The sequence below is a fragment of the Typha latifolia genome, chromosome 2 (assembly GCF_019914945.1).
Source record: "Typha latifolia isolate L0001 chromosome 2, TyphaL0001v2, whole genome shotgun sequence".
In the NCBI taxonomy this organism is placed as follows: Eukaryota; Viridiplantae; Streptophyta; class Magnoliopsida; order Poales; family Typhaceae; genus Typha; species Typha latifolia.
Genome location: NC_133087.1, coordinates 11,310,964 through 11,335,278, shown reverse-complemented (window position 1 = coordinate 11,335,278; position 24,315 = coordinate 11,310,964). Strand labels below are relative to the sequence as shown.

The 24,315-nt window shown below is 35.1% G+C and overlaps 1 protein-coding gene across 1 annotated transcript; it reads right to left on the bottom strand.

Moving 5' to 3' along the window:
* Positions 1-859: 859 nt before the first annotated feature.
* Positions 860-23,831, bottom strand: LOC140782077 (uncharacterized). The gene is made up of 9 exons (XM_073128439.1): positions 23,320-23,831; positions 16,608-16,842; positions 16,343-16,512; positions 14,921-15,063; positions 14,454-14,631; positions 13,710-14,277; positions 9,270-9,382; positions 2,430-2,673; positions 860-1,230 (listed from the first exon to the last, which is right to left on the bottom strand). Exons 1-9 carry the CDS (start codon positions 23,508-23,510, stop codon positions 1,003-1,005), a joined length of 2,070 nt encoding a protein of 689 aa, XP_072984540.1. The 5' UTR covers positions 23,511-23,831; the 3' UTR covers positions 860-1,002.
* Positions 23,832-24,315: the final 484 nt, after the last annotated feature.

Genomic DNA, 24,315 nt, shown 5'->3' with positions numbered 1-24,315 from the left:
TTGGCAACTATCTTATATCTTGGTGTTCAAGGAAACAAACTTCTGTTTCTCGATCTTCAACTGAGGCAGAGTATCATGCACTAGCAGACACTGCATCTGAGGTTCTGTGGTTGCGTCATTTGCTCAATGATCTTCATGTTAATCTACCTTGTGCTCCTACTGCATCTGAGGTTCTGTGGTTGCGTCATTTGCTCAATGATCTTCATGTTAATCTACCTTGTGCTCCTACTTTACACTGTGATAATATTTCTGCTCTTGCCCTTGCCTCCAAGCCAATACACAATTCCAAGGTTAAGCATGTTGAGGTTGATATACATTTTACTCTGAGAAAAGATTTCTAGAGGTGAACTTGCTCTCCAGTTTGTACCATCCTTACAGCAACTAGCTGATATTCTCACCAAAGGGTTAGATTCACCTCAGTTCAAATACTTATGCAGCAACCTTATGCTAGTCTCTCTGCATAAGGTTGAGGGGGGATGTAAAGTTGTTAGCAATTTAACTAAAGTTTGTTAGAGTTTGGTTAAGCTTTAGCTCTATAAATAAGTTTTTGTATAAGTCATTGGAGGACCTATCGAAAAAAGAGAAATACAATCTCATCTTCTTCCTCATCTCTCTTTCTTCTCTACTCTCAAATCCCTAAACCCCAAACCTTTCAATTCTGCATAAAAATGGTTAATAAAAATATAAAGTTTGTTTAATAAAAATGGTGGTAAGAGGAAAAGGAAGAAGAATATTTAAATCCTTGGGCTTAAAAAAGTATTATTTTCTCTGATAAAAAAGTACTACTCCATTTGGATTGTTAGTGTTATCTGAGTGCGTCGTCAATTATAAGGTGATTGACTGGAGTCGGGGTATTGCATGCTTGCAAATAAGCCTTTCTTTTCATTAGAGTTTCCATCTTCTATATACATTAATAGCGATGTCTAGTACTGCAGTTAAAAAAAAAACAGAACTTATTTATTAATAGAGAAACATAAAAGATACATGAAGCTATACATACGTTCATCTCCTCTTCTTATCTTCTTTTTCTTTTTCAAGCACTACAGGAGCTGCGGGTATACTGAACCACCATTCTCTCATTCTTCTGGTCCACTTCTCTGTACTTGCTCTTCGTGGTGGTGAGTTTCTTGTGAATATCTCCAGAAATATCATTAGGAATATTACTTTACTCGGTAGACAAGCAACACCTAATGCCGTTAAAATGAGTGCAAATATAGCTCTATCTGTTGCCTGCCCATTAGATGACCAAAGTCAGTATAAGATAATGATACTATCTTGGGATAAAGAGCAATGAAGATATAGCACATTTATATCCCATAAGATATATAGCGTTGCAAGGTGAGTCCATGTGTGAAGTCCTATCCTACTGATTCTCATAGTAACAATGAAAGTACAAAAGCTGTAATGCAAATTATAGTTTCAATTTCATATGTTGTATCGCAAATAGGATTTGTATCTATACAACTAGAAAGCAAGTCGTAAATTATGCAAAGAAATAAAATATCTTCTAACCAGCTAAATGACATTCCACAGGTACCATCCCTGCTCAATAGGTGAGGACTCAGTAGAAGAGATAGGATAGTGAAGTGAGTCCAAAGCAGCACCACCCTTGAATATTCTACTAATTCCAGATCAAGCAATCCCAAATAAGAAACTTCCATTATCTGAAGATCTCATAGCATAAAAAGGTCTCTTGATTGTTGAACCAGTGATGTCCTCTTTAACTAACTAAATCTCTCTCCTCTACTAGCACCAAAAACTTCTAAATCCCTGGTTTTATATTTGGTGGATAGATAATCCAAGGATTTAACTTAATGGAATTATAGACAATTCCATTCTCCTTGGAAGTCATTTGCTTGAAAAGTTGCATATAACAAGGGACACATGAGCACTAGGCAATTCAGTTCAGATTAAGATGGGGTCAATTTGGGTCTCTATCTGTCAATTTGACAGTGCTTCCAAAGAAACATTTTCTAATTAAGTTGTACAAAATTAAATTGTCCGATTAGTGAACAATGAACGCCGGACCATTTAACTAGATAATAATAGACTTGTAATTTTAGGTACTAATCAGCATGGCCTATCATACCAAAAATCATGATATCAGCATGCTACCTCAGCAATATCTGGTGTGGTAAGCACGCCAGGTCGTCTGATAAATTATTTCATGTCTGTATCATGCTTTCTCTATGTTTATAATTGTCCGACTGACAAAAAAACAAAATCCTACAATTCCTGTGATATTTAAGATAACAACTGAACATGAAAATGAACTTAAAATAGTCTGAAAAAAGTATGAAGCAGAGATTAAATGCATACATCACAACATTTACTTTTGTCATGTGTGCAAGACAATGGAGTTCTGCTTACAAGGCAAGTAGATAACAACTCAGTAAGACAATAACTATAAAAGTATTAAAAAAAACTACCTGGGAAGGAACAGCCAGCAGCAAAGCTCTTAACTTCAGGAGAACAATATTTCCATCTTGAACAAGCTCTTCAACTTGAGAAATAGCATTCTGAACAGCCAAGAGCTGCTCCATCGTGGTCATTGATGGAGGAGCCATCACCTTAATCCCATTCATTGGCATTCCCTGATTACTAAATCTCGTAATCAACATGAACACTGCAATAAAGAGGAGCACCAGAACAAAAACATAACCTAACCACCCCCTGCATGAGTTCCAATGGACAAATATAAAAATCAAATTCAATTTCGTAAATGATATAAACAGCATTATTTTTGCTAGACAAGTGCTTCTATTTGAAAAACCAAGAAAGAACTCATATCTAATGTAGTGGTGAACTTAAAGTTGTTTTTTTGCACAAAAAGTACATGTCCTTCTGGAACATAATAGTTTTGTGCTTGAACTTGCAGAATATCCATATTCTCTATATCAATAATGTAAATACCTCAAATAGTCACATACTTTTGCCTATTCCATGTGTATTATGTACACACAAATAACATACTACACACATATAAATAAATCCTATTTATTTGCAATAGAATAAATATCTTAAATTTCAGAAGGCTCCACAGACAAGAAGGAAGCAACTCTTCCATGAGCAATCACCCTGCTCCTCCAACATACTAGCATTGTCAATTCTATATTGCAGTTTGTTCATCATGTTCACTTCTCTGTTTTCCTATTTTAAAGTTTCAAGAAGATAATCACAAAACTTTAGTCAATGTTGTATAGAATAAACTAGAGGACAGAAGTCACTTTCTGACTGAAAACCTTTCCCTTCCTTTTTCGGTCGTCAAGTTAGCCCATAGGCTTAATAAGATGGACAATGGCTAGCTCTCACTTACAGCTGTTGTACAATAGCCCAACCCTACATACTGGCAAAACATGGTCCACAACCCGCCACACCCAGACTACAACCAGCTGTACATGCATTACATCAATGCAAGAAATTGATGCACCTAAAGCACCACTCAGTTTTTTTATCAGACATATGGTCCTATACCACAAAGACTATCCAAAAAGAAAAAGTCTCACTTCATCTCAAACCATTACCAACTTAATCTCAGATATTACAGTAAAGAAGCAGTGGGTCTTCAGCTTTGCAACTAGTATAAGGATTCAATCTAGTTACCGGGGAAAAATCATCTAGTCCCTCTCAACTTCTAAATTTCAATGACTTTTAGTCGATACTAACCTTATTTATCCCCTGGTACAAGTTTTTATAATCAAAATCCCCCATGTGGACCATGTGGACATAACTGAAGTTCAACAGTGGCCATTTTTCATATTGACTGATCAAAGAACTTTCAGGACAAAATCTGAAAGCAGCATTAAGTTTGGTGTATCAACAATTAAAAAAATGCATAACCAACATACAATTCTGTAGCAGTACGGCACCAATAAATTGCAACGGTCAAGCATATCAAACTATACCATAAGGCAAGCTGATGTGTACTGGTTAAAATATGAAGATGTATGAACTAAGTACAAGAATTTCGACATTATACATGGATTTACTTTTATGGAGATTGCTGATTCTATTTAAGTTTGCTTTCTTATGTTGCTTCCTATGCAACAGGAAGTTACTGATTTATACCTTCTCACACAGCTGATTCCATCTTTCTGTTAAATTATCCCAAAATAAGCTTGAAAATTGTTGTCTTGCAAATATGAAAAGAGTAGCACAATTGAAACCATAAAAAAAAAAAATTGGGTAACCAGTCTGCCTAAAGTGTTCTAAACAGTGATCAGAAAAACTAGAGAGTAGTCTTGCTCGTGTCCAAGTTGGAGTATGGAAAGAGTTGAAAGACGAACAACTCTTATTTTAATGGATGTAGTGCATGGAATGAGCATAAAATTGTATAAAGAAAGAAGGAAATACACAAGAAAACATAATGTCTTGATTCAGATAAACAAAGGGGAGAGAGAAATATTCCTTTTCCACTTTTACATTGTTAGACAAAAACTTTAGTGATCTTCATACACGTAAGAAAAAATTGCTAAACCAGATGATCAGTTTGAAACCTAGGGAGTCATAACAGAAAATGATATTCCTTTCAGGAATTGCAAAACAGAATACAGCAAAGCTAGGGAATTAGTGATTCCATTGCAGTAGAGATAGCAAGAAACTATCATTAGCAGCTGGAGAGGGGCAGAAATTGACCATGAATATAATATTTAAATTCAGATATGCAGCATAATGTACAATCCCATGCTAATTTATGAAGTTTTGACCATATAATTCCAGATAAGTGTGCATTCTTATTCCCTGTTATGATCTCTCACATTTTCTTTCTCAATTTATCAAGTTTTTGACCAGATTAGTCCACATAAATGTGCATCATTATTAGCTGTTATGAGCTCCCGCATTTTCTTTCTCAGTTGGTACTTTATGACCAAGCTATGCATTCCAATCACCAATAACGGCCCTAAGAAAATTGAACATACTCGTCCTTTCTGGACAAATATTCATGTTCTAAATTTTCAGAAGTCACCATAGTAAGATAAAGAGAAACAGTAAGATGGTGTTACAAAACCATCTTATGGATCCAAGTTCATTTTAGCACTCAAAAATCATCTCTCACAGCATTCTTTTAGTAGTCACGCCTCACCAGCCATCTACTAGCTTTGTAGCTTCAATCAATTCAAGCTTGGTTCAACCATTTGGTGTCAGCTCTATAAGTCTGTTTTTCTCTATTCATCTCTATTTAGCACCAGTTCACTATCCAATAAAATAATATCACCTTTTTAACAACTCATGACCATGACAAATTCAGTCCATCCTTCCTCCCAAAGAACCTCCCATGTCTATTTACTTGATCACTTTTCCATGCTAACACATCATCCGTTTTCTATTGGACAGATTTGGTCTAGACTAGACCAAATCTGTCTCTTAGGTGCTACCTCTAAGTTGCCTTTCAGCTACAACTGATTCTTATTTACCAATTTACCTTTCTAGTAACTGCACTCATTTACCTTGAAATTCTTTTCCTGACAGCACTTCGCTTCTACATTTCTTCTTCCCTACTTGCTCAACATTTTGATCCATTATGATTGGTCTTATTGCCATCCATTAATTTTTTCATATAGCCCAAGGGATATATGATATGTAATGGCACTACTTGCACCTCTCCATTATAATCATCTCGCACAAACTCCATAGTGCTATCCTCATCAATCTACCATTCTACTTGGATCATAATTCCTGAGGTTTACAATTATTCCCTCTTAAGAATTTCATTTAGCCACCTGAGATGCTTAGTATTGAGTTCTTCACCTACCTTTAAGCTGTCTTCAAGCTCATCTCAGATTTATGAAATGAAACAATGTACTTAGTAATGTAAATAGATATGGACTTGGTACTGAACTTTAATAAGCTTCCTTTTTTAGAAAATGACACTTCACGAAATACACTTACAATTCATTATTCAATTAAAAATTCCTTGACAACATCAACCTAATAGCCACTCATTACTTTTCTAAAACTCACAAACCTATCATCCACATTGTCGTTTTTTCTAACTCAAGAGTAACCATATCCAAATCTCTCTTCTAATTCCTGCATTTCTCCAAAAATGTCTTTGTAAGAATATAGATTCTGTGGTCAACCTTCCTCGCATGAAACCAAATTGATTTTAGACAAAGACTGTTGTCTATTATCATTTGCTCAGTTATTCCCTTGCAGAGGTTCAAAAATATTACTCAAAAATTTGATTCAATACAATTTGTGCAAATGCTACAAATCTCCTTTGTTTAAAATTTAAAAGCAAGACCTTTTTCCAATCATCCAGCATTCTTCTAGTCTTCAGTACTTTGTCAATAGACAGGCCAACCAAATTATTCATATATCCTTTAAGCACCTTCAGAGTTTAGACCTCAACATCAATATCAATTATATCTAGAGCACACCAAAGTTCTAAGCTTCATCTTCTTTAAATCATCATCAACCTCACTTACCCTAGTTTAGGGGGTGTAAATGAGCCGAGCTTGAGCGAGCTTTAAATTCGAGTCAGTTCATCCTTAACTCACGTAATTTCAAGTTGAGCCTAAGCCAAGCCTAATTTGAGCTTAAGCTTTAAACGAGCCAACTCAAGCCTATTTCAACTGAGTTTAATTAAAGACTTTTGAACTCGAGCCTTAAACAAGCCTAATGCAAGCCTTATTCAAGCCAGTCGGATAAAGCATGACTTAAGCTTAAATTAGAAAAGGCTTGATTAAAGTTCAAATTAAATAAAGTTTAACTAAAGCTAAGATTAGATCACATTAGAGATGGAAATAAAACATTAGATCATGATCTAATGCTCACAGATTATTCATAGTATAAATTAATATCATATATATAAATTGAGCCTTATAGAACTGATCCTGTGTAAGCCGGCTTGTAATCAAGCTCGACTCATTTAATATCAAGCTGAGCGCGAGTCGAGTTTGACCTGACCTAAGCTCAAGCCAAACACGAGCTGCTCAATTATTTTCATAGCCCTACTAGTTCCATCTAATAATGGTCGTGCCTGTGGCACATGCTGCGGCACTTGCCGACTATGCCATAAGAGAGGGAGAGAAAAAGGTAACGGACCACTCACCTTTGCCATTGCCATCGCCGCTTGCCTAAGTTCACACCCCCATCGGATGCCCTAGCCCGAGGGAGGGAGGAAGAAAGGTCAAGAGAGAGAGAGACAGACAGAAATTAAAAACTTAAGTTGTGAATCTGAATCCGACGAGTTGCGATTGGCAATGGCAAGCTCGACGATGAGGTAGATAGCAATCGGCAAAGCTACTATGAGAGATGTTGTGCATGGTTCCCTCGACTTACTTATATTTCACATGTACAAATTCTCTACTAGTTCCAAATTTATACACCTTCATGATTTTACAAGAAGTGCAAAGGTAACTCCATATTTCCACCTTTCCTTGGTACCTTTTACTTTAACCATTTGTGATCTCTCAAGTTTTTGGTACTTTATAATAACTAAATGACTGCTCTTTATCTATCTTTAGTAAAGTACATAACTTGGAATAGAGATTACCATATGACTCAATTTTACGTCCAATAACTAGTGTTTTAGTTACTTTATACCTTTCAAGTTTTCACTATTATTTGATTTTACTAGGATTAATCTATTTTTCTAAATTCTAACACAATTAATATTGAGCTCATTATTGCACCAACAATTCTTTATTATAACTAATTTTCTACCTATAGATACAACAAGAAAAATTCTGTCTATTATCTATAGTGAGCAATCTTAGTCTCTACTCTATGAGCATCAATATGTCTAATTGCCTATCCTTATTTTATTATATTTTTATGAATCCTTTTAACTTGCCTTCTCTCAATTACTTTGTCTAATATTCGGACAAGATACAGTAAAATCCAAAATGGTAAATAGGCATCACACTAAACAAAATATACTTTTTTGCATATCTCATCTAAATATATCTAGCTCCACACACGCCAAAAGAACTACCACCAATGAAATGAAATGGGTCACATACAACTCAAAACATGAGTGTCTCAGATTGCAGAATAAAGATCTTCAGCAAGGCATAGAAAGCTAGAAATTCCATAGCACATGATATTGACTTCTGATTGAGCAGCATGATTAACTAAAAACATATCAAAACCATAGTTCCCAGTTTCCGTCGATCCCGAGTGGGATCGGTCAAAACGGTTCAGGTTCGGCCCTAGCCAATACCAAAACTGACGGGAACGGGTGAGATCCAACCTAGACCCCCAAATTTCTTTTTGTAATTCCTTACATAAGGACTCAAAAAATACCGAATCCCTACCTACACAAGCAAATTGTTGATGAAACTCCAAAATAGCATTTCCTTTTGACCCAATCTTTTTTTTCTCCTTATCATTCGGGAAAGATAAGAAAATTTCAGGGTAACAAACATTATCTAGAATTTCTCTTAGATTTGAACCCATAACTGATGATAGAACTAGGATAGATATTTTTTGTTTCCTACTCACACGGGCCCATATCCTTGCTTTTCTATCAATTTCTAATTCCGATCTTCCTCCCCAATCTAATGTTATACCCCTCCACCTGCCTTTCTTTCTCTCTTTCTCTCTCTTTTCTTTCTCTTTTTCTCTCCTTTCTCACTTCTTCCACCGACGACCGAGTAGATCTCCAGCGACCTCAACCTCCGGCAACATTCTCCGATGAAGATCTGACAACCTTGACCTCCGGCGACCTCGAATGAGTTTCTTTATTACTTTTTTAGTTTTTAATTTCTCTCATTCCCTCTCTCTTACTCATCCTACACCGAGTAGATCCAACAACTTCTACTGCTATTGCTGCTATAAAGCAACAGCACCAATTGCTGAGAGTCTAAGAGAGAGAAGGGGTGAAGGGAGAGAGAGAGGGAGGAAGAAGTAAAGAAAAAAATAGAAACCTTGTCTATGTGAGTAACTTTTTAGTAAGTTTTAAATTTTGAGAGGGGGGAGAGAAGAAAGAGAGCTCGATATTCATCAAAATTTTAAATTTTAAGGCTTCATATGTTTGATGCTTATATTTAGGGACCCTCTTAGACTAAATTTTTCTTAAGTTAAGCAATATATCTTAGTCTCCTTATTTTCTAAGAGACAATTTCCAATCATGATGTACCCTCTTCCTCAATAGATGGGCTTGCAATATATATCTTAAAATCCCTAGTAGAGGTTCCACCATTAGTATCTCTAACTATCACCAAGAAGAAAGGATCAATAGGTATATCAGTAATACATGGGATCATGCAGAGTGTATTTCACACAATGGACATATTACTTCAGGGAAAAGAAAAAATACAAACCTGATCATTATGTAAGAAAGCACACAGCAAAACAAGAAAGACTTGAGGGGGTCATCCCACAATGCCAAAGATGTAAGCATCTTGCCAAGTTCAGTAATCGGATATAATAACTCCTGCACAAAAGAAAAGTTTAATTAAATTAAATTAAATTAATTATTATAACAATGATGATGATGATAATAAGGAAATGCAATAAGAACAGATTTTATACAAGCAAATATTAAGTAATAAAAACATTATCTAAGAGCTTGCAAACAGAACAACAACCAAACTGTAAGTCCCAACTATTTAGGTCAGCCATATGAACCATTTTCTCCATTCAACTCTATTCAGTTATCAGTTTGTGTTCAGTCAAGCAGTACAATATCTTTCTTACTAGTTCCCTCACATGTTAGCTTTGGCTTTCACCTCCCAGTTAGGGAACTTTCTATGTCAATAAATCACTCCTACATCCTAGTGCATCACCTCATTGAACATGTCCAAACTGTATTAATTTATTCTCATGTAATTTATCATCTATAGATGCTAACCGTAACTTAATATCTAATATCTTCCTTCCTTATTCTAGCTTTTCTAGTAAAATGAATCAATCACCTGCACAGCCTCATTTTGGTGACCCTCAACATTCGAATGTGTAGTCTTCTTAGTTGCCAACATTCTGAGACATAAAACTTTTGATCTTATAGCAGTCCTATAAAATGTTGATTTCAACTTAAGGGGTATATGATGATCACACAATATACTAGAAGCATTGTACCTCAGAGTCCTGTTTTTCTTTCTCTTAATTAAAAAAAGTTTATATACGTCATTGTCCTTGTTGGTGCCTAACGGAGCTCAAGTAATAGTAAACTACCAGCAATTCAAGCTTCTCATAACAAGCTATTGTTTGCTACCTATATTTGAGTATTGCTTAAGATTTGATATATACATTATACATACATAATATAGCTATATAATGATTTAATGAATGATTTAAGAGTTGTGGACACACCTCAGCATATGACAAGTATCATGCTAATGAGAGAAAAGGCAGAAAGGCAATGGGATGCTGCAAAGAGAGGGAAGGTGGATAGAGGACTGGTAGAGTGAGGGGAGGGAGGATAAAGAGAGAAAAGTGTGCAAGCAGGTGGCATTCGGATTACGGCATCCCACAAAGAATAAGGGACAACCATGGATCCCATCTGAAATTGCAGCTTCTCTACTGCAGCTGCCACAGGCTTGCTGCAGGGAGGGAGAGGGAGAGGGAGAGGGAGAGGGAGAGGGAGAGGGAGAGGGAGAGGGAGAGGGAGAGAGAGAGAGAGAGAGAGAGAGAGAGAGAGAGAGAGAGAGAGTGAGATCGAGGGAGAAAGAGATGGAAGCCTATTGCAATAGGGAAAGAGAGAGTAGGAAGAGAGAGGAGAGAGAGTGAGGGAGAGAGCGGGTTGCAATAGACCAGCAGTATGAAGGAAGAGAGAGAGAGAGAGAGAGAGAGAGAGAGAGAGAGAGAGAGAGAGAGAGAGTGAGATCGAGGGAGAAAGAGATGGAAGCCTATTGCAATAGGGAAAGAGAGAGTAGGAAGAGAGAGGAGAGAGAGTGAGGGAGAGAGCGGGTTGCAATAGACCAGCAGTATGAGGGATAAGGAAGAAGAAAGGAAGGAAGAGAGATTTTTAAACTTTATATATGAGTAATTATTATTTTCTTATTTTCTTATAATTTTTTCTAAATTTTAAAAAATTTATCAACATTTTTAAATAATATTTAAAATTTTATTTTAATTAAAAAATAGGTCGATCCGATATGGGCAGCCAATACGTATCATTTTTTGGACGACCGATCCCGATCTCGAAACCGAGTTTCGAAACCTTGGTGACAACAAGCAAAGGGTTAAGTTATTCGAGCCAGGCAGGTCGGTCAAGACTAAACTAATCCAACACGAAACCCATCTAACTTAAAATTAGGGGCAAGTTTGATTGGGTGAAGCTCAAATCTAGCCTGACCCTTTCTCCTTCTCCCCCTTTACTTTGTGTAATATCCTAACCGAACTCCCTTCTCCCTCTCCCTCCCTCTTTAGTGCCATGGTACAAGATGCTTCTCGAACCCATAAAACTGCCAGTATGAGTTATGCCAATTAAGCATTATGCCTAACAAAGCCTGACTAGGACTAACTTGGATTAAATCATATAATCCAAACTATTAGCTGAAAAAAAAACAATAGCATCAGCAGTAATAAAGCATAAAACAGAACTTTCCTTCCAATAAACTTACAAACTGATAGTAACCAAAAAGTCCCCTGAAACAATCCATCTTCATTTCATCAACCTTAAGTTCCTCTCATGCATTTCTGCCACAAATTTGGCGGTCTTTCATGTATTTTGATTTCCTTAACATGGAGCCTCTCCATTAATACTTAAAAGCAAGAATGGTCGTGCCACAAGCACGACCCGTGCCAACCACTGGTCAGCCATGCCGCAATAGAGGGAGAGAAAAATAGGAAGGAAACTACTCACCTTCACTCTTTGATGTCGTCATCGAGCTTTTCCAAGCTCACCGAGGAAGCCGTCGATCGCTCCGACAAGAATGCCCTAGCTCGAGTGGGTCGGGTCGGGTCAGTTTCGAATAAAACCTTAAGTTTAGCGAGCAACGAGCGTCGACAGAAAACTCAACGATGAGATCAATGGCGAGCAGATCGCTGCTAGGAGGGGTGGCATGCGCCACCCCTCGTGCCATGTGCCGGTATGCCGCCAGCACAGAAAGTGCCGACAAGCAGGGCCATCGTTGCTTAAAAGTTCTTTATGCCTCTTTCTTTGCTCTCTTTTATAGAATATTTTGAAAGACGGCTGCAAATTGCGGGCAGTCACCTCACCACCTAGTGCCTAGGCGAAAGACGGGGGGGGGGGCCAAGGCAGTCTAATAATTTTAATATATAAAAAAATAAAAAAAATCTATATGATATATATATATATACTAATATAGCATTTATAAAGTGCAATTCACAACCATAAAAATCATAGTTATAATTCATAAGTATGTATACATATTTCATTAACATCTTAATAGTAAATTATCATGATAAATCTTAATAGTAAATTATCATGATAAAAAATAATATTAATAGTTAGTGGTTTGAAAATTGAAATGTATTAATAGTTGGTGGTTTGAAAATTGAAATGCATTAATATCGATGGTTTCCAATGTTTATGGTTTCCAATGTTAATCACGTGACTTTTTTCCCACCAATTAAAGCTCTTTACCACTGTTAAAGCACAGAGAAAGCAAAAGAAAAAAAAAATTGCTTTCCAACGTAGAGAAAGAAAAGAAGAAAAAGAAGAAGAAAAGGAAGAAGAGAAAGAAAAGAAGAAAAAAAAGAATAGGAGGACAGATGGGGCAATCCACGGCTTCAATAAAAAGCTCTCGATGCCATGGTGTCCCACCACCCTGCTATGCAGCCACCTTTTCTGCCATTCAAAACATTGCTTTTATATTATCCAGCACCCTTCCCTTAACTCTTCGTCATCTTCAGTTGATGAATTAAAAAAACCATTTATTCTTCTTATTTGAATCCCATGTCTCATAGTGGACTAATATATTTATTCTTTTGACATCTAGTTGCCAATGCATTTCTTTGGTTTATCTACTTAGAAAGAAATAGAATCAAAAAATATATATTTAACAATTTATCGCTTAAAAAGGCAAGATTAAGCCAAACCCTTGGGGAGGATGGAGACAAGTAGAGCTTGTTTAAACTTTAAAGATCAAGACAAATGAACACATTTTAGTTGAAAAACTAAACTATGCTTTCTTGAAACTAAAATCAAACTTTACATAATACACCTTGTCCTCAGGTTTAAAAGAAGTCAAAGAAAATAGGAAGAAGAGGAAACTTGAGTTTTAAAAGAAGAGCAATAAGGATGGAAAAAGGGGAGAAGCATGATAAATAAGAGATTACCAACCAAATAGTCACATTCACCCCTTTATCTTTTGATCATATTAAAATAATAAAAGAAGTACCAAATTATCCTAAAGAATCCACCATGATGCTTCTTAAAAATATCTTATATGATCATTGCGCAAAACTTAAATTACTCTTTACTGTGCCAGTACCACATATTTAGTCATGATTTTATATACTTTCTCTCAAAACAATCTCAACTCTCTAGGACCTAGTTTTGTTAAAGAAAATAGTGCACGTCATGCTCATGGTTAACTTCCAAAGTACTATATCATGATTATCATCACGAACATAATGTAACTTTCTTTTTCATGTATTATAACAAAGAGCCAAAGAACCATGACCCCAAAATGACACTAGACTAAGTATAAGACAACCCCAAAAATTTCTCATCATGTTCATGGACGCTCCAACATCTGATTAGTTTATCTCAAATCATACGGTGTTTAAAACTCAAAAATAGCAGAATAGCATTACTAATATATGAAAGAAAGTAAAGTGAAGTTGGATACCTTCATCACTGCCAAGTTGGTATCCAGCCCATCTACCTTGACTCCATCAACTGTGGCTTGAGCTTGCTCCACCTTCTTATAGTTATTCCTAGAGTCATTGACAGCCTTCTCTAAGGAACTCAGCTCCCCTACAACTATTTCACCTACAAGGAGTCTTTCCTCACTAGCAGCTTGTGACACAACTCCCAAGTTGGACAAAACAGACATAGCGGAGATGGAATGCAATCCACTCCCTAGGCCTGAACTGGTAGTATGACCAAATCCCCTGGAGGATATAGTAGTGGCAAGTGTTTCGAGTATAACATCACCTCCAGGAAGCTTATCACAAAGATTAAACATCAAAAGAACCTCACATCGGGTAGACATTGAAGGAACTGAATCTTGAATGGCCTGTAGCCGTAGAATGCCGAGCACAGCCTTCAAAAGTGTTTCCTCCCTCTCAACACCATTCATCTGGTATTTTCTAATAAATCTGTGGGCATAAAGAACTTCAAGCATAATGGCTAGCCAATAGTCACGACGAGAATGGCCTGTAAGCTCTGGAAACTCCATTATTACAGGTTCTGATCTACAAATAACATTGAATGTACAATAAAACTTTGATATTCTTCAAGAACAACTCCCACCTATAAACCATTTTATCCAGCTATAATGCAACAGTAGAGAACTGAAGCCAGTTCGCAGGATTATAATAGAGTGCAAGAGTCATACATTAGTAACATTGACAAAAACATATGGACTTACAAGGACATGGATTTGTACATGACTGCTTTGTCAAAAAGACGTGAACCCCATGGACCAGTCAACTCAGGCTTGATAACTTGCTTTAAGTCATCTGCAAGGTCGTATACTTTTGCCTTATCAAAGGTCATAACTCGTAGAGCTTCGAAGTAAAGAGCATGATCTGTCAGTGTCAATCTTCCTGCATTGATAAAGCCTGAGATGAAATTGAAGACCCACTAAACCATGAAGCAGCCAAGCAGACAAAACAAGCAGCCAGAAGTAAGGGAGGCCACCCTAGTGCATTGATGACTAAGCTCTCTATGTAGTTTATCAAATATAGAAAGCTAATACTCGGTAAAGAGAAAAGCAGCCAAGCAGGCAAAACAAGCAGCCAGAAGTAAGGGAGGCCACCCTAGTGCATTGATGACTAAGCTCTCTATGTAGTTTATCAAATATAGAAAGCTAATACTCGGTAAAGAGAAACCCACCAGGCCATGTTGAAACTCCTACATGTTCAAGGACTGGTTGGGTTGTTAATGTACCGTCCACTTCAAGAATCTTTTCTCCTCTCTCTGACCGGAGAACCGAAAGAAGAGATGATTCAGACTGGGTCTTCATTTTCTTTATCGCTCTGCAACAGCAGATGATGTGTATGGAGAAATATAAAACACCAGCAAAAGAAGAGGACTAAATATGAAATCAGAATGTAACTGTGAATCTTGTGAATGCAGGACTTACAACTTAATAGAAGTCAAAACATAGATCTAAGAAATTATGTAACGGTGCTCATAAATTCCATAATGGTGCATGTATTCAAAACATTGTTCTAAGAAGAGAAATATAGGAAAATCATCAAATGCAAATAATGAGGTCATCTAAAAAAAATGGAAGCTAAAGGAAAGACTTCGAAATGTTATATTAGTAAAAGATACTAAGAGCAAGGATTGTCATGTTGACCATCATATATCATGACGATGGAGTATGGTATGTGGGCATGCCAACATTCCTCCCCATGCCTTTACACATCGATCTTAATTATGGAAAATTAGGAGAAATCATAAATTGGAGCTAAATTGTAGTAAGATATATATATATATATATATGTATGTATATGTATATATACTTAAATATAGATTGATCTTAACCCAATTGCATCTATTGATTGAATTTCAAATATAAATTAGGGATTCCCCAAATTTTCTAACCTAATTTCAAAAATGTGAAAAGTAGATTGGTGTAGAATTCAAATAGATCTACTCCATCTGGGTTGTTTTCAACCATAAATTGTAATTTATTGCTTGAAAATTGCAGCCACGAATACACTATTATGGTTTCTCAAACTTTGTCCTATTCAAAACAAATCTGAGAAAATAAATTGGAGAAATTCATCAAATTGGATTCTAATTGTTATATGATTTCAACGATTTGTATCTCTAATTTGATTTATACAGGACAATTTTATGCCTTGACAATGGGTCATATTCTTATTTCTACACAAAATTGGATGTGTTACACCAATATCTAGGGCTAAAAGACTTTTATTTAGTTACTATTAAATATTTTAAGCTCAAACAGACATTAAAAATCTAATTAAGAGCGTGCAAGGCCATGCTAACGTCAAAAAAGCATGCTAAGGCATGACGAGCCAGTATCATTATGCACTGTGACACGAGCATGGCAATCCTTGCTTAAGAGTACATAAATATCACCCACCTAGATAATCATTTGTTTCTTAGATACTTGATCAACTCTTTTTCAATTAAATAACTTAGCTGAATTCACCTGGAGAGAAATGGAAAATGCCAAAAAGGAGTAACCTACATTTGCTGTTAAACAACATAAAGCAAAAATATTTCAGGTAGCCATTACACATGAAGAATGTCCCAGCTTAGTAAATGATAGAATGTAACCTGTCTAGCCCTGCTAGGTACTTGTCATATACAGAAAATGAGAGACAGCCTCCAGTTGAACTTGAAAGTACATCGAAGAGATTGCAACAAGTAATTACATCTGCAATTGTGGGAATGGCAGGTGCTACTCGAGAAAAAGCCTCTATACCAACAGTACTATCTGCATCCACCTGTTCAAATGATAAGAATTGAATTGGTAGCCCATGAAAATGGTTCACAAGTTTTATCAGCATATGTGAGAACAAATATCGAAAAGTATATCTACCTTTAGCATAGGCTGGCTACCAGAAGATGGAACTTCCCAGGCTAGCATCATGTCAAATGTCAGACGTCGGAAGCTTCTCTCAGCAAGGTGTCCAGTGACTTGAGTAGCAATAGCAAGTGCTCTAAAGCAACAGTACTCCAAAAAATTTCTTGCATAGTTAGAGGGATGCTTTATGGAATCAGATGCTTCCTTTCCAAAATTATTTTGGAGCTCCTCCATGGAGATATCAAGAATTCTGTAGTGTACAGTTAAGGAGAAAAGAATAACACATTTTAAAAAGACATAAATGGCCATCTAACAAAAGAAAGACTTCGATAACAACCTGAAACATAAATGCCTTATTTATTTCATGTTAATGACTAACGTAAAGAAAGTGTATCAACATTTCAAATTCATCATATGCCTTAAATGGACACATGAACCATATTCATGTTTGGAGATTAACCTAAAGATGAAGTTTGCCAATGTTTTCAACTCAGTATACACTGAAGCAGCTTATACAAATGAAATATTGCAAAAGGACCTCCAGCCCCTAAAGAGTCAAACTGGTTTAACCAATGGTCTCTGATGTTACAGGAATCTACTAAAAGGATTATACATGAACTAAATCTCCATGTTACAGCAACATACTTCGAGAATTATACATGAACTAAATATCCAATAGTCCAATCGGACCTATTGTTCTAAACAGTTGATCCAGGTAAAGTAGTCTTAGAATGGTACTAGCCATCATACAAATGGTTATTCGACAGTTGAGGGGATCAGACCCATGTAGACAAAAAGAAATTAATGCAATATATTTTTGGGCGTTTTACACAATTCCCACTGGAAATGTTTAAAATACCATAATTACCAATGCATTCTTTAAGATATCATAATTGCCAGTTTGCCACTGAAATCTTTTAACTCTTTCGAAAGTATCATTATGATTAGTTTTTGACAAAATTATTCTTGGAGCTTTCCAAACAAGTAGTTGTTAAAGTTAACGAGGGGATACAAATGGCTAAAATATTCTTCTTTTTTGAAGTATACAGTGTAAAAGTTAACCGCTAATTTCTTTTGGTATAAAAAAGATTTTCTTTTTGTTGTACTATGTTACTAAGGAAAATTAGATAGCTTATTGGGTAAAACTAGATAGAAAAGTTTTTTTTTGTAATCTAAGTTTATTAGATCGTTGAAATGACATTTTTGAAAAAGTTCAATGAATTTGGAGGAATTATGATATTTTGAGAAAAAGTTATATAGCGGCAATTACAAGCTTTAAATAAATCATCATAATTATGTAAATTTCCCTATATTTTTCCATTTCTTTGTTTCAGCCCATAATTTGTCCTAGAAAATAAGGGCATATTGCCAATTATAAATGCTATACTAAGCAACCCAAAAGTCTCAAACAGATCCTAACTCAAGCCAAAAAAAAAACATTAAATGATAATATTATGATTAGGGCCATCATGTCATTCTAGCTCCTCCAAGGTGGCATCTTGCAAGTAGCAGTTGTGACAAAAGAACTAAAATGTAGACATGGAACACCAAAGTAGTATATACAAAAAGCAATTTCATCCATCAAATGGGATGGCAAGTTACAATCCATCATTCTCAATAATCTGGTGCATATGTTCCTTGTGCTTAATAAAAAAAAAAACAAAATGTCAAGCATTTAAATACAATCATGACTCATGTGGGCCCAGATTAACTGGGTCACCACATATGATGTTAGATCTGAATGACCAATAATTTAAGGATCATCATACTATCAAGATCAAATGAAGATGACTAGAATAACTTGTTTTGTCTCCTTGAACTCTTGGATAGAATTATCGTCCATGAACTCTTGGATATTTCTTTCTTCAGTGACAAAAATATTAGATTAATCTCTCCAACTGCATATTCCCGGGTTTAAAAACTTCTGGAGTAGCAGTTGCAAGCTTGCCCATCTTGGGTATCTCCAATTCTTCAGTTTATTAATGTTTGGCAGACCGGTTATGGCAATATGAGTAAACCAAATGACTAGTGACCACATATAGGCTGTATATGCGGACCACGTATGGATATGCGTCCACATATTGACCACATATGCATATGTGCCCACATATTGGCCGCCAAAGACCGCATATGTATATGCATCCTCATATGCATATGAAACACTATGTCATAATAATAGTGAGATATTTATAGTGCTTCATAATAATGTTTATTGAATAATTTTGTTGGTGCAACTAATCATATTTGAAAATACTTTTTGAGTAGTTATATGATTAGAAAGTAGCACTTTAGTGGACAGAATGTCATGGAAACAACTCTCCATATAGAACTTTGTAACTTTTACCCATTTATTAGCTTGTTATGCTAAAATATTCAATAAATTAGATAGGAAAATTATATCTAATTTTACTTTTAAAAATATATAGATTCCGTACCCGCTATACAGTCACATGACCGCCCGCATGCTGCAAGTTGCTTCTCACAACATTGCTAGTGACACAACAATTCGTCTAAGTGACTGAATTACCTCCAAGAGCATTACCAAACTAAAAGACAAAATTTCTTCATCCATTAATCACTTAGTGATGTCCTCACTAAGACAATAAGACAATCTCCTCAAAACCTGTAAAAAAAATTAATGATACTCTACAAAGACAAATATTCATGAAACAATGTTGATGAGGCTTCTTAAAATTTGTCAGCTCACGTATTAGACAAGGTGATTAAATCTCAAAAATAGCCGAAATGGTCGGATCTGACCAGGGAGGGGGGACATCAATTAGCCAAAACGGGTCAGATCCGACCGGGGAGGACATCAACACACCCCCCCCCCCCTCGATGACCTTGAGTAAGATTTATTTTCAATTTCTAATTCCTCTCATTCCCTTTCTCTTTCTCTTCCTGCAATGAAGATGAAGCAATAGTTTACGATAAAACAGCAGCACCTATTGTTGCTAAGAACTTGAGAGAGAGGGGGTGGAAAGAAGTAAAGAAAAAAAAATTATAAAAAAATTAAGAGGGTCTTATTTTCTTAAATTTTAAATTATTTTATATTTTATTTTGATTTTTGTTTGTCTTTTAGTTACAGAGTTACAGTGAAAAACATAAAATATTAATAGTTGTAAAAGAGAAGTCATATGATACCGATATTACAGCACTATTGAGCAAGATAAAAGGCGTATTAAATACAACTGATGTGGAAACGAAATGAGTGGTGGTGTCAGTCGTTTGAAAGAATATTTAGCTGAAAGGCAAGGAAATATAACAGTTTATACTTAGGTATCCTTAGAAGTTAGAAAACAAATGTTAGCTCATCTTATTGGTAAAAAGAAAGATAAATAATCTACGCAACAAAGAGAGTTAATGGTTCATAAAGAATTAATGATGATAACAGTGAGCAGAATAGGAATGATGACGAGAAGAGATAAATAAGGAGGACAATGAAATAGAGCAGAATTATACGTAGAGAAGAAAAGATAAGAAGAAGCAGTAATGGTAACTTTTAGAGATCTAGATCAATTCATACACAGAGAGAAGGAGAATATGGAGGTGACAGTTCTACCCTAAGAACTCTAGGTGTTACAATAGAGTTTAGAAATATTAGACCAATAGATACATATCTTCAGAAAAAAAGAGGGTCGTATAAAGACTTTTATCAAAATAGCTCTCAAAGGAATTAAAAATACAAAGAAACACATAGGTAGGACTATTTCTAAATTTTTCTTATACAACTATATTCTTTTCAATATAATTAATAGTCTTTATTATCACACTATAGTGAATGCTATACAATTATAAGGTTTGGTGTTCCGCCTCCTAATTCAAATGATATTGCTACTAAATATCTTGACTCAAAAATAAATGAGTTTCGTACTTACAATAAAACATTTAAACAATTTTGGGATGAATTTGATTGTACACTGATGTGTGATAAATAAAGTACACAAAATAAAAGAAATAAAATTAATTTCTTAGTGTACTCGAGCATAGAGACAATATTTCTGAAGTCTGTGAATACTACTGCTCATTTCAAAAATACAAATTATATTTATTAGTTGATGGATGAAGTGGTACAAGAAATAGGTGAAAAAAAAAGTAGTCCAAGTGATTACTAATAATAGGGCCAATTATAAAGTTATTAAAAATTTACTTATAATTAAAAGATCCCATTTATAATGAACGCCATGTGCTGCACATTGTATTGATCTAATGTTAGATGATATTACAAAAGAGCAAAAAATTGACATAGTCATACATGAAGGTCAGAGGTTGACAAATTTTATAAATAACCATGATTGAATTCTTAATTTACTTAAGTAGATGACTAGAAGTAGGGAGATCATTAGACCCGGCGTCACTAGATTTGCCACTTGGTTTTTAGCTTTGGAGAGTATTATGCCCTAGCAAATGTTTACATTATAGCAATAGTCTATAAAAATTAAGAATATAAAATATAAAGATAAATTTTAGGTAAAACTTTGAAGAACATGACTCTTGGAAATGCATTCTAGGATGATATTATAATTACCACCATAATATTTGAGCCTCTTGTCAAAGTATTAAGTTATAAGTGGTGAAAGATGATTGATTCTAAATAGAACAGACAACTACATAGAGATATACACTCTACTGGTGGGCATGATTTTATATTTAAATTTACTAATTTATTTTTATTAATGAATATTTAAAAATTTAAATGCTTACAAATTTCAAATTTCTATAGGATATTTTCTTAATTCAAAATTTTAATTCTCTACAAATGTTAATAATGATAGTGAAGTCTTGTTGGGAGTTAGAAAAGTAATCAGCAAGCTTGAGCCCGATATTTATAAACAAACCCTTTGCGATAAAAAAGTGAGTTATGATTCAATTAAATAATTTTTTATTATTTATTTTAAGTTAACTTTCAATGTAATCAATTTCTTATTAAATCTATGCAATAATATACTTCTAATTTCAGATGGAGAGATATAAATTAAAAGCTAGACAATTTAGTACTGCTAAAATTACTACAGCTAGATCTCATACACTTCAGCTGAATGGTGGTCTATTTATAAATAGAAGAAGGCATCAAATTTAATACCAATAGCAAAGAAGATTTTAAGTCAAACTGTCTTCATCACAGTGTGAAAGATATTAGACTACTTTCTTCTTAATCCACACCAAAACATGCAACTGAATGACAATAGAAAAATTGGAGAAGTTAGTTTTTTGTCATTATAATATGAGATTAAGAGAAAGAAATTTAACAACTAATTGATTTAAATCATATTTTTGATAAAGAAAATCTCTTGACTCTATGGATCAGAAAAATAAAGGACAAGTTATTAGATGACAGAGATAACTATAGTTAAATGAGATATTAGGGGAGACCACAACAAGAGTAGAAGTTGGTACGAGTTGTTCAGCATCAAGAAATAGTATACCTACTAGTACCAATCATAATCCTGATGATATACCTGGTGGTGAGATTGTCCAATCTATGTTTGTTGAGGGAAGTTATGGAAATATAATGATTGAAGACAAAAAAACTGAGGATGTATATGCGTATCAGTGACGTCATTATGAGAATATTACTTTCTATGATTATGATGTATCGAGTATTTATTGTTTGGAGCCATCACAAGATCTATATACTGGTTATTATTCTCAGTATCAGTATCCTCAGTATTCTCAGACACAAAATCCATATGCTGATTACTATTTTTCTCAGACACAAGTCACACAACAAGATCCATATAATATGACTAGTATGATGGAGTCACTTTTTTTAGCATCAGGTCCTAGTCATTATTATTTACAAATTTATAATGATTATGAGGATGAAAACCATAGAAATTTACAAGAGCTAGCTCAGTATTTATTAAAATTTTAAATTTTGAGTAAGTTAATACATTCTTTAAGTTTTCACGTTTCATATATGAGTAATTTTTATTTTCTTATCTTCCTGTCATTTTCTCTAGATTTTTAAAAAAAATTCTATATTTTAAAATAATATTTAGAATTTTACGTAATCAAAAAATAGTCCGGTCCGATACGATACGACCAATACTCATCCCAATCTCAATTCTATACTAGGAACCTTGGTATTAGAAATGTGTTGGCTTTAACATTATCTTTGTCATATGATCATATCCACATCTAAGTTATTTCATTATATTTTCTCAAAACATGTTAAACAACTAGTAATGCTCATATGAAAAAAAAATATTCGTGAAACAATGTTGATGAGGCTTTTCGAAATTTGTCAGCTCAAGTATCAGAAACATGACGGCCTAAACTCAATCTTCTACTTTATTTTTGCTATATCCACATCAAGTTATTGTATTACATCTAAGAATCTGCACCATCTGACATGTCCTCCATACAAAATGAAATGATACCACAGTATCAAAGGAGTATATGATCAGCTTATGGCCATCTGCACCATCTGCACCATCTGCACCATCTGACATCTCAGCTTATGGCCACTTAAATCTATATGCTCTTATTTCTATCGAACAAAAACCAGGAAGGTATTACAAATTACAGACTCCGATAACAACTTACCCAAACTAAACCATATTTGAAGAATAATATCAACTATTAAAAATTAGTATCACTTTCATGATCATATTAAATACCAAATAGCCACACAATTAACGAAAATGTACAGTTTTTTTCAATTCCCAGTCCAATTAAGAAAAGATTTATGCGCATTCTTTAGCATAGAGTTGCCGAAACATACCGAGAGCATCGGCCGACAATCACATTGGCAATAGGCGACAGCTCCGAAATCCACTTTCTCCGGCCAGACGGCGACCGACCCATCTCCTCAAACTCCTCATCGAACGACGTCCGGCGGCTTAGCACCCATTTGAAGGACCCCTCCTTAACAAACCCTTCCAGTAAATCCCTGGTCTTGCTCATCATCGCCATTTCTCTCGCGCTCTTTCCCAACACAAAGTAATCCTTATACCTAATTCGTCTGCTCTCCTAACTCAAGTACGAAAATTTCACACTTCTCGGGGTGCCCTACTCGAGTCCCACGGTAGCAATACATTCTGGCCGACAAATTTCCAGATTGGAGGTCGAACCCAAAAATCTCTTGCTCACTTTGTGCTTCTTCTCGGATTATCCCCCTGGGATTGGGATAAGAGAGGAAGAAAAGGGAAAGTTGGGTAGACGAAGAGGAGTGAGCAGAGGGCTTCGCTTTAAAGGACGCGAGTTCTGGGTGTGGGTTTGGTATCTTTTGCCTTTAGGGCGGTGAGTGAGATAACGCCATAAATGGGGAGGTGGATCAGAATGGTTTTTATCTTATTATGCGGTGAGCCGTGAGCGGTCCAAAGAGACGATAAAAAATATATTAAAAAAATTAAAGAAATTTTCTATTTCTTGGCGATATGTATCCAAAATTCACGGCGTTTTTTTAGCAACCAAACCATCCTTACAAGTCTTAAATACCAAATACCAACTCAAAACTTAACAGTACGTTTGGATTGATAACTATAAATCAATTGTTGTATTCAATCCTCCTCTACCATCTTTCCACGCAATCCATTTAATAATATATCTCTTTCCTTTCCTTCGCTAATAGATGTTTTGTTCAATTGACATAAAAATATCTTCTAAAATCACTTCTTACTATAATATAAATTCTTTTTCTATATCCAATTAAAAGTAATGATGACACCATGATTTACAATCAAACATTTAATATTTTGAGACCAGTTATAAAATACTA

Bases quoted from the DNA above. Each gene is read 5' to 3' on its own strand.
- LOC140782077 (XM_073128439.1), bottom strand. From the start codon at position 23,510: ATGGCGATGATGAGCAAGACCAGGGATTTACTGGAAGGGTTTGTTAAG. The intron at 16,843-23,319 runs GTATGTTTCGGC...TGTACACTACAG, and splicing joins ATTGTCGGCCGATGCTCTCG to AATTCTTGATATCTCCATGG. The intron at 2,674-9,269 runs GTTTGTATTTTT...GAACTCATGCAG, and splicing joins CTTTCTTACATAATGATCAG to GGGGTGGTTAGGTTATGTTT.